The sequence below is a fragment of the Carassius carassius genome, chromosome 30, assembly GCF_963082965.1.
Source record: "Carassius carassius chromosome 30, fCarCar2.1, whole genome shotgun sequence".
Taxonomy (NCBI): domain Eukaryota; kingdom Metazoa; phylum Chordata; class Actinopteri; order Cypriniformes; family Cyprinidae; genus Carassius; species Carassius carassius.
Genome location: NC_081784.1, coordinates 7,135,107 through 7,147,106, shown reverse-complemented (window position 1 = coordinate 7,147,106; position 12,000 = coordinate 7,135,107). Strand labels below are relative to the sequence as shown.

The window sequence follows — 12,000 nt, the reverse complement described above, 5'->3', positions numbered from 1 at the left end:
CGACTGGGCATGCTCTCAATCAACTTCTGGGCCAAATCCTGACTGATAGCAACCCATTCTTTCATAATCACTTCTTGGAGTTGGTCAGAATTAGTGGGTTTTTGTTTGACCACCCGCCTCTTGAGGATTGACCACAAGTTCTCAATGGGATTAAGATCTGGGAAGTTTCCAGGCCATGGACCCAAAATTTCAACATTCTGGTCCCCGAGCCACTTAGTTATCACTTTTGCCTTATGGCACGGTGCTCCATCGTGATGGAAAATGCATTGTTCTTCACCAAACTGTTGTTGGATTGTTGGAAGAAGTTGCTGTTGGAGGTGGTTTTGGTACCATTCTTTATTCATGGCTGTGTTTTTGGGCAGAATTGTGAGTGAGCCCATTCCCTTGGATGAGAAGCAACCCCACACATGAATGGTGTCAGGATGCTTTACTGTTGGCATGACACAGGACTGATGGTAGCGCTCACCTTTTCTTCTCCAGACAAGCCTTTTTCCAGATGCCCCAAACAATCGGAAAGGGGCTTCATCTGAGAATATGACTTTGCCCCAGTCCTCAGAAGTCCATTCACTATACTTTCTGCAGAAGATCAATCTGTCCCTGATGTTTTTTTTGGAGAGAAGTGGCTTCTTTGCTGCCCTTCTTGACACCAGGCCATCTTCCAAAAGTCTTGGCCTCACTGTGCGTGCAGATGCGCTCACACCTGCCTGCTGCCATTCCTGAGCAAGCTCTGCACTGGTGGCACTCCGATCCCGCAGCTGAATCCTCTTTAGGAGACGATCCTGGCGCTTGCTGGACTTTCTTGGACGCCCTGAAGCCTTCTTTACAAGAATTGAACCTCTTTCCTTGAAGTTCTTGATGATCCTATAAATTGTTGATTTAGGTGCCAATCTTAGTAGCCACAATATCCTTGCCTGTATAGCCATTTTTATGCAACGCAATGATGGCTGCACGCGTTTCTTTGCAGGTCACCATGGTTAACAATGGAAGAACAATGATTTCAAGCATCACCCTCCAGCCTGACATAATGATCTCCAGCCTTGTGCTCGTCAACATTCTCACCCGAGTTAAGACGATTACTGAAATGATCTCAGCAGGTCCTTTAATGACAGCAATGAAATGCAGTGGAAAGGTTTTTTTGGGATTAAGTTAATTTTCATGGCAAAGAAGGACTATGCAATTCATCTGATCACTCTTCATAACATTCTGGAGTATATGCAAATTGCTATTTTAAAAACTTAAGCAGTAACTTTTCCAATTTCCAATATTTATGTAATTCTCAAAAATTTTGGCCACGACTGTATTTACTATTTAGTGTGGGTATGGCTGATCTTGTGGTTCATTCTACTAGTTACTAGTACAACAGGTATTATTAGAAACCACCCACAGTTAGTTACATCACATACATTTCCATGGGGAGGGTAAAAAACGAACAAACAAAAAAAAAAACTTTTCACATGTTCTGCTAAAATACTGTTAAAAAAAATACTGCTTGATTTCTGCAGTCTAAAAAAATAAATAAATAAAGTAAAGTTAACTCTCAAACTGACAAGCTCTAATCTCAATGACTGACTTTATTTGACTTGCTGAAGTAAGGGTGCACAGAATCCGCCTAGAAAACATTTTTGTGTTACAAGGTACCAGATTAATGACATATGGTTAATATGTATAGAAAATTATTACGTCAATCAGTTGATTACAATCCTGAACTCTCAAGCAACAGAGATTTGTCAGCAAGGCAACGTTTAATAGAATAAAACGGACCATTTCTAATATATTCTTGTTTTCCAATAATGAAACTACTTAACATTTTAATATATTATAATTAATGTAAATCTAATTCACTCTTTTACAGGTAAACCCCCCCAAATACTCATTCATTTGGAAGTCGGTCCAGCCAAGGGACCTTATTTGTTTAGGACAAAGTAATTGAAGAGCATCATCCAGCAGGGTTTGCATATTAGCTAATGGGATCAGCTATCATAACTTTAAATTAAGCCCACAGCACATATCCTGATGTGATTGATTTCACCTAGAGACATTTGCTATGTCATTAACATGTCCTGAGAGAAGACTTCATTACTGGATAAAGAGGTACAGTCAACAGTCCGGCATTTTAATTTAGCACTGACACTTACAGTTATATTCACAGTCTCATAACTCAGTTTGTGTAATCCTCAGTGAGTGAAGCTGGGAAGCCAATTATTCATTAACACCCACTGACAGAGTGTGAGTTATCAAGTCAAACTTTCTGCATCGTTTGGATGTGATTGCTATTCAATAGACACATGCGAACAGCAAATATATCATGAACGTCATGTAAAAATTAATGACTTGTGTCTCAAATCAAATTGACAATATTATTTTACATTTGCGGTGTTGTATTTATATACAGCTGTTCACCCTAATCTTGGAGCAAGCAACCAGCAGGTAGTCATAGAAACATATAATTTATGACGAATATTTCACTGGTTTGAAATTAGCACAGATAATAAAACCTGTGTGCAAGTTTTAAGCTAGAAATGTTTGAAGACCAAATAAGGTTTCCATGGTAAATTGTATTTGATATATTTCTGGAGCAAAATGAAAAAGGAAAGCCTAAAAAACATTGATACCTCTCATCTACAAGAATATAAAGGAAAAAATGCATTACCCAGAAAATCTTTTTTTAAATCAGAAATACTGACATGTAAGTGACATAACACTTTGAACATTTGGCTACTGAAAAGCAGTTTTCAAATGGCTTTTCCCTTTAAAATATCCAGTGTTTACATCCATGAGTTATACTTAAAATATACACTACCGTTCAAAAGTTTTTTTTTTTCTTTATTTTTAAAGAAATCAATACTTTTAGACAGTGGAGTGTGTCAGTAAAGTGACAGTAAATACATTTATAATGCTACAAAAAAATTATATTACAAATCAATGCTGGTCTCTTGAACTTTGTGGACAAAAATATTTCCACATAAAATATTAAGCAGCTGACCTGCTTTTAACTTTTATAATAATAATACCAGAATATGAGATACCAGCATATTAGAATGATTTCTAAAGGATCATGTGACACTGAAGACTGGAATAATGATGCTTTGCATCACATGAATAAATTAAATGTTAAAATATATTAAAACAGAACATTTTTAATTTTACAAATATTTGACAATATTTACTGTATTTCTGATCAAATAAATGCAGCCCTGGTGAGAATAAGAGACTTTTAAAAACATTAAAAAACACTTACACCAGCTTAAAATTTTTAACAGTAGTGTAGTATATGATGAAAAATTTGTGATTTACATGCTCACAAAAATTACATTTTGCAAGAATTCTAAACAATTGAATGGCCATTAATTGAGAAAGGTACTTTTTGCTCCATAATTGTATATTTACAACCAATGTAGTAAAGCTGCAGGGGTTAACGGGCTGGCCAAACCTCAACCCCGTTTATACACAGATGGTATTAGGGGAAGAGGATTTTCTCAGACTGAATAATTTGAGCATATGGATGAACTCAAAGACACTGTTCCAGACAAGCACTAAAAGCCACAAAACTCGGTTTTTAAGAGATGTATTCTTCCAGTGGCCTCAGATACTCACAGTAGAGAATAGTACCATGAGGTGTCTTGCTCTTCATTGTCAAATACATGGTCCTCCTGTCCTCAGAGGAATGGCTTGTAAAGTGAGTGTCTGACTGAAACAGGGATGTCAGAGATGGCAACTCCAAGAAAGAGGTACCATCAAATTGAGGAAAAAAGACTGTGGTATCTGAAAAGGAAGAGAAAAATAACTAAATAAATATGTTGTTGGTAAAAGGTAGAGTTGGCAATTCAGTTAAAAATACAAACCATTTTGCACCATTTTAATATCTTGATATTTAGGGATTTGAAATGCATGTGGTATGACATGCAAAACTTTCTTCAGTTAAACAAGGAAAAAACTGAAGTCATTGCATTTGGAAACAAAGTTGAAGTTCTCAAAGTGAATGCATACCTTGACTCTAGGGGTCAAACAACCAAAAATCAAGTCCAGAATCTTGGTGTGATTCTAGAGACAGACCTTAGTTTCAGTAGTCATGTCAAAGCAGTAACTAAATCAGCATACTATCATTTAAAAAACAAGAATTAGATGTTTTGTTTCCAGCCAAGACTTGGAGAAACTTGTTCATGCCTTTATCACCAGCAGGGTGGACTATTGTAATGGGCTCCTCACCGGCCTTCCCAAAAAGAGCATTAGACAACTGCAGCTCATCCAGAACGCTGCTGCCAAGATTCTGACTAGAACCAGAAAATCTGAGCATATCACACCAGTCCTCAGGTCCTTACACTGGCTTCCAGTTACATTTAGGATCGATTTTAAAGTACTTTTACTTGTCTACAAGTCACTCAATGACCTAGGACCAAAATACATATCAGATATGCTCACTGAATATAAACCTAACAGACCACTCAGATCATTCAGATCGAGTCAGAAATACTCAGGGTTCACACAAAACAAGGGGAATCTGCTTTCAGTTATTATGCCACCTGCAGTTGGAACCAGCTTCCAGAAGAGATCAGATGTGCTAAAACATTAGCCACTTTTAAATCTAGACTCAAAACTCATCTGTTTAGCTGTGCATTTATTGAATGAACACTATGTGATGTCCAAACTGATTACACTACATTTTATGTATTGCACTGTATTTTATGTAAAATCATTTTCTATTTTTAAACTGTCTTGTAACAATATAAAAACTTCACAATCAAGGGAAGAAGGAGGCAGGAACCGGCAAACATTTAAATGAAAACTTTAATAACCAAATAAACACAAAACAGCGTGACAGCCCCTCATGGACAACTGCTGAGCAGTTCTTGGCCCTGCCCCACTTGTCACATGTCTTAAATTCTATTTTTAAATAATTTTCAAAGTTTTTAAATTGCTTGTTTTATTTTTGTGATTATTTTTCTTCATGATTTTTTTTTTACTTTCTTTTATGTAAAACACTTTGAATTGCCATTGTGTACGAAATGTGCTATATAAATAAACTTGCCTTGCCTTGCCTATGACAAATACATTTTATAGAAGTGCAAATATTTCCCCCGAAGTGTCAACATTTTTTAATAATTGAGAATTATTATTATTTTTTATTTATTTCATGTTTTTGAAAGAATTGATTTGATCAAATATAAGTAATAATGGAAATATTGTAAAATAGTAAAGCAAATTTTTACTATTTTTTTTTACAAATTTTACAAATTTGTTTTTGATTGAAATAGATTTTAAAATAGAATTTATGCAAAGCTGAATTTTCAGCACCAAAGTGTCAGTGTCACAAGATCATTTTTTTATCAAAATCATGTAAGATCTGAATTGATCAAAAGTGACAGTAAAGGTATTTATAATGTTACGAAAGATTTCCATTTCAAATATATGATGTTCTTTTGAACTGTCTATTGATCAAAGATAAATATTAAATATAAATATTTTTTCACAAACATTAAGCAGCAAAAGCGAAATTTTCTACATTGCAAATAAGAATTATTATTAATAACTGAACATTATTAGTATATTAGAATGATTTCTGAGGTATTATTTGGCACTGAAACTAAAATAATCGAGCATCACATGAATAAAATAAGATTTTATAATGAAATAGAAAGCATCAATTTTAAATTGTAATAATTTTTTCTCTGTATTTTTGATCAAGCAAATGCAGCTACTGTATATATATATATATATATATATAAACAAATTGGTTTTAGACAAAGTATAGCATTCACATTTTTAGTCATCTGATAATTAGTCATCAAATACTAACATGCGTAATGCATATAGTTTATTTGACTTTTGAACGGTTACTAGTATAACCTCCAAGCTGAATGCACAGTCAAGAGCAGTAATGTCTGCCAGACTCTGATAAGTAGCCTACACGCAAGAGCAGGAGGATCCTGTCAGGACGTGTTGTGGAGCAATGTTATCTCCCACAGGGTGACAGACGACAGTGACTTTAGGGGAAGAGGAAGGAGGGTGTTGTGTGCTATGGTCAGGACCTCTCTGCAGTAGTAATGATCTGTTAGCTTTTACACAGAAGGCAGTGTATGCAGCACGACACTGTCAAGGGATATATGACAAGACTTCAACATAGCCCATCCGCAGTGAACGTTTGTCAAGGTGTTGCTAGAACGGCGGTCTATATACCACACATTAAGGCTGATTCAGCAAGAGGCAGGATGCAGTTCTCAGGGAGGCCAGGAAAGGCAATTTACTGTACATGACTTCTGCAATGACATACTAAAACACATCCAGTTTGGGTTTTAACACTAGTAGAGACATTTTAAAGCCTTTTTTTAAGCTGTCATTTTGAAGAATAGTTCAACATTCCAGTATTCGAGTTATATGTATAAAACTGAAAAAAGACCCCCCCCCCCCATAAAACTAGGGCTAATAAAGTAAAAAAAAAACCTTGATCTTACGATTTCCAACAAATAAAACAAATAAAAAAATAAATAAAATCTGATAAAAATCAGTAAATTCTGTAATTGCTTTTATTTTTTAATTTTTTACACTTTTTCATTTACAACACTATTTAGCATATTATTAAAATGTGTATCATATACACATCCATTGTTTTATATATTTTTAAACTATTTTATTTATTAAAACAACACATTTACATGGTATTTTTTGTGTCTTTTTTTTTTAACAGAATACAAATCATTTTGTGATTAATCTCATTTATAACCAATGAAGAAAGAAGAACTGTAAAAGTGTCAGATCCAGTAAATGTATTAATCCAGTATAAAAATATTCATATTTATATATTTAATACATACAATTATTGCATTTGACATTTTTACAACTTAAATCTGCAAATGTTTTACAAATCCATTTCATTTACACATGAACACATTTCATAATCATACAATACTTCCATGTATAAAGATTAAGATTTTATATAGGACTGCTAAAAATAAAAACATTATAAATATGTATAAAATATTATCTGGAAGGTTCACACTACTGTACACCGTAATGCTTGAAACAGCAAAAATGTTACATTTTGTAAAATGTTTTATTTATTCAATGTATCAATGTATCAATTTCCAGTTTGGAAATCCCTGATCTATATATATATATATTTTAAGTATTTACAGCTCATAGACATTAAATCAGATTATTTTTCTTTGTTCTCTACATACAGTATGGTCTGGTTTGGTTGTCATTGCTGATGCAGAGCTTCAGATAATGATCCATTATGATCAGCATGATAAAGCGTTTGGGTGTAACTTTGCGTCTAGCTGCATGTTACAGATGCTGGTTAGGCAGAAGCTTGACTGCGAACCATCCATCTTGAAAATAATGACAGTAAGAGACAGAATATCCTCCCAAACATGCTATGAAACATTAATAAGTCTTTGATGACCCTTTTGACCTTTTGGTACTGTATTTCTGTGACACTGTGCTGCTTTTGTTGTTATACCACAGAGACTCAGATACTTTTATTTAAAAAAAATATCTTCTGTCTTGCTTAAATATGAGAATTGATAAATGCACTGTATATATACATGACACTGTAGCAGAATTTGCCATTTTCACTTCAGAAATGTGTCTTATAATAAGATTTTCATGATGGACAACAAATATGTTTAGTAGAACCAGAAGAATCTGTCACACTTGTGTACTAGGATTAATCTCGCCTGTTGCCCTAGAAAATATTACTGTTCCGCTCCTTGCATCAAGCACCAACAGTGAAAATAATTGTTGTGCCAAGTGGCAAACTCTAATTTGACTCAGACTAAAGGAAGAGAGGCTCTACTATCAAATCCCTAGGCTTGTTATATAATTCTCATGGAAAAACTTTGTCAGCAAGTCAACAGCCCTCAGACTCCACCCTCTCCGGCACCCAGAAGGGCCACCGACGCCGAACAGAGTTGAGGCTCAGAAAGTGGCCAAGCAAATCAAGCGATTCCCAGCGCTCCAAGCCGATTGGACTGCAGTCAGACCGAAGGAGCATTTCTAAAGGCTTCCTGATTCCTCTAGCTCAGCAGAAAATAGTGCACACTCTCAGGGCTGCTGTTTAAGGGGGAGTTTTACGAGGCTGATGAACCATGAGATAAGCACAGATACTGTCTTGATGGATAGACAAAGGGAAAGAAAAGCAAATGACCAGCTGAAAGAGGTGACTCTGCCTTTTTCTTGGGCATTATAGATAGGGCTGTTTATCACCAGCAAAGTCACGATACGATACGTATCACGATACATAGGCCATGATACGATACGTATCACGATACAGGACTGCAATAGACTGCAGTAGAATTTAGTAAAACAGCTGTTTATGAAACACTGCATACTTTAGGGCCAGTGCTAACTATAAGCAGTTAACCTCTATAATTTGAAGGGCCTCCATAACTGTACCACAGTACAATATAGGTAATGGCATATGTTAGGTCATTCATACGTGCACAGCCTCTCTCTCGTGTAAATAAACACTTGAAGAATTAAAATGTTCTGAGAATAGAATATTGAAGTGGAGATCGCTAACTGCAAGAGGTGTTTTCAGGAAGAAGCGTGTTTATAGTGGAAAGAGAACGAGTGCACAGGGTTGCCATGAATTCACGTTCTTGACACTGTCGCCTTAACATTCAGTAATATTGTCTTCAGTTGAGCTGCTAATTGCTGAATTGAACTTGTTTCATAATTAATGAACTTCACAGTTTTTGAACTGAATCAACACTGAACTGAACTGACCTGAATAATGACACTATTGCCTTCTGTAGAGCTGCTTTATAGCTAAATCGAATTTGTTCAATTGATGAATCTTGCAACACTGATACTTACTGACCTGAATTGAATCAACACTGAACAGACTGGAGCTGAATAATGAAACCACTGTCTTCTGTTAAGTTGCTTATAGCGGAACTGAACTTGTTTCATAATTGAACTTTACAGTTATTGAACCAAACTGAATCAACACTAATCTGACTGGAGCTGAATAATGACACTGTTGTCTTACTTAGATTTGCAACATATTTGATAAAGCTTGATTGAGTCTGTTATTTTCCTGTTTAATACTGTGAAGCTGCTTTGAAACAATTCAAAGTTCAATTCAATAAATTGTTTCTACATCATTTCTCCCCTCCAGTTTACACACATGTTGTGTGGTCATTGAAAAAAAAAAAGCAAAACATCTGCACAACCTTACTTGTGAGCTCAGAGGAATTATTTAATAGTGTCTGCTTGATTACATGATATTTCCCATGAGGGAACTACAAATGAGTCAGCCCTGAATATAGCAACCCCCTTGCTTTGCATTGTGCCCAGAGGGACAAATAACATTTCAGCGGATTACTTAATTATCTGCAAATTAGCATTTTGAGAACAAATGGCGGAGGTGCAGAGAAAAGGGCATAAGAGCACAGAAGTGCTGAGTGAGTTATTGAGAGAGGTCACCGGCTGCCTTTCTGCTTTTTATAGGACTGTTGGCTCATCATGTACAGTTTGTTTCATCAATAAATGCCCAAGAAAAGAAGCAGTCACTGCAAAAATCCTGATCAAGAAACAGGTAAATGGATAAAGTAACGGACAGCTGTAAATGCTCTCCAAAACCCAGAGTGGACCATATGCACAGAGCAAAGCTCTTTTCTTCTTTAGGGACTCGTAAGTCAAGATTATGCCCAAAAATAAGTCCGAAAGCAAGCTGAGAGGGGAATTTTTTTTTTTTTGACAGAGGACACCATCTTGTATATGTACTAATGCCCTGACATGAAACCCTGTCTGTATTATTACTCTTGAGGTGTACGGCACATGTGCATCTGTAGCTCCCAAAGGAGGGCACAATCTGACCAAGCTGTGAAAAATGCTGAGAGGCAAATAAAGTCATTTAATCTTGATGACAACTTGTCATTAGGAACATTGCTGACATCATATTTTTTTTTTGACTATTCAAATTTCACTTGTATACTGTATGTGTTGGTATTGTATTTTACTCCCCATTTTTGTTTTTGGAATATAATGTAGGACAGAGTGTACAGCATTTGCATAAAATGGTAACACTTTATAGTAGGTAGGGTTCAGTTTGTTAACATTATGCATTAGGTATCAAGTTATTTATATTTATTTATTTATTTATATCTAGGTTAATATTAATTTATACTAATGTTCATTTAAAAAATATTTGTTCATAATATTTTATGTCATTCAAAGTTTGGGATCAGTATGATTTAAAAAAGAAGAAGAAATTAATAGCTTTATTCAACAATGATGCATACAATTAATCAAAAGTGACAGCAAAAACATTTACAATGTTACAAAACATTTCTTTCAAATAAGTGCTATTCTTCCAACTTAAATTAAACTGTTTTCATCAAGGATTTTCTGAATAACCATGTGACACTGAAGACTGGAATAATGGCTGCTAAAAATTAAGCTTTGTCATCACAGAAATAAATCATATATTAAAGTATATTAAAATAGAAAAAAGTTGAATTATAATAATATTTCAAAATAATTAAATTTTATGCAGCCTTTTTAAGCATAAGAGCCTTCTTTCAAATTTTTCTGAGCAGTATAATTACAGACTTTCCACAGACTGAGACAATAATTATTTAGCTAGATGCTGTTGCAATGGGAAAACATTACAAAAAAGCTCCTCACCCACCCAGCACCGATTTCCAATACGAACAGCAAGGAAACACTGCAGTTGATTTAACACGCTCACTTCACTCTCAAGTTGTAAAAATCCCACCAGGGAGACATAACAGAAAAAAACACCATAAAACTATTTTGGACCCTTTGCAATTAATGTATGGTAGAAAGAGACTTTAATTGTAAACCTCACAGAAGTCAATATGTTCTCAGACATGGAAATTCATCTTTAATTTTGTCGTCACTAAGTTATTTTAAATTCATTTTGATTCAGAAAGAAAGTAAAAAGTGGTACTGAATGAGCAGATGAGTTATTTATTCTGTTTATTATGTATTATTTGCACCAGATGGAATAACTGGATGCTATTCTGTATACCTGTATTGCATTTTACAAGAAAATATTATTTCAGTCTTTCTACTTCAAAATTTAATGTTTAATTCAATGTGTTAGTTACTGTTTCCAAACTGGTATATCATCTCTGAGGCCAGCTGTCCTTTTATTTGTCATGTGACATTGAAGAGATTGAGTGTGACCCTAGCGCTCCCCTTCCATCATGAAGTCACAGACACCCTCTCATCTCTCTCTCCCCTTCACCCTCAGGATGTTTGCCTCTGTTTTGCTGTGACATGTATGCTGACACTAGCTGGTAAATGAACAGAGTAATTATGAGAAGACTAAATTATAGAGACAAGAAGGTCAGTTTATCTATATAGAAACATCATAAAAAACAAAAACAACAACAAAAAACACTTCTCCCAATTTTTTCCTCTTAGAACTTTAAGAAAATGCTGTCTTATTATGTTTGATTTCTATAATGAAGGTTACAGTATATTAATAGAAACATTAACCAGTGAACAATATTCATGACAAGTTGTTCATAGACAACAGAAGACATAAAAGTGATAATTTAGGCATTTTATTTTGAAAATGCAACTAACTGCCACTGAATTTAGTTTCTTCTACCCTAGTCATGCTTCTGATCATGCCTTATATTATTATTTAACCACTATTACTGTTGCTATGCTATTCTTTTAGTTTAACTTAAAGATTCACTATGGAGCCTGTTGTTGCAGTGTTTGTTGTTTGTTTGTTTTCCAAGTTCATGATCTGTCTTTCCTCCTTTGAATGAGCATTTGATACCTAGAAGGCTAACATGGTCAAAAGTAAAAAAAAGCAAAACAAAACAATACAGCTTTGAAACACAAAGCTCTGCTGTGTTTGCCAGGGAAAAGAAGAAAAGAACAAAAATGAGAAAGCAGATTTTTTCAACTACTGTCAAATGTACTTAGGAACCAGCATTCACAATAAAGAGGATGGCCTAAGAAGAAGGACTGGAAAACTGCTTTCCATCAGAATTTGAATTTATCACTGGTCCCTTT

General features: G+C 34.8%; 1 protein-coding gene across 1 annotated transcript in view; it reads right to left on the bottom strand.

Annotated features, from left to right (window-relative positions):
* eys (eyes shut homolog) overlaps window positions 1-12,000 on the bottom strand; it is a 209,230-nt gene that overhangs the window by 40,887 nt on the left and 156,343 nt on the right. The window contains exon 36 of the mRNA XM_059517129.1: window positions 3,595-3,762. Within this exon, the coding sequence (XP_059373112.1) occupies window positions 3,595-3,762 (168 nt within the window). The remainder of the gene's footprint in view (window positions 1-3,594; window positions 3,763-12,000) is intronic.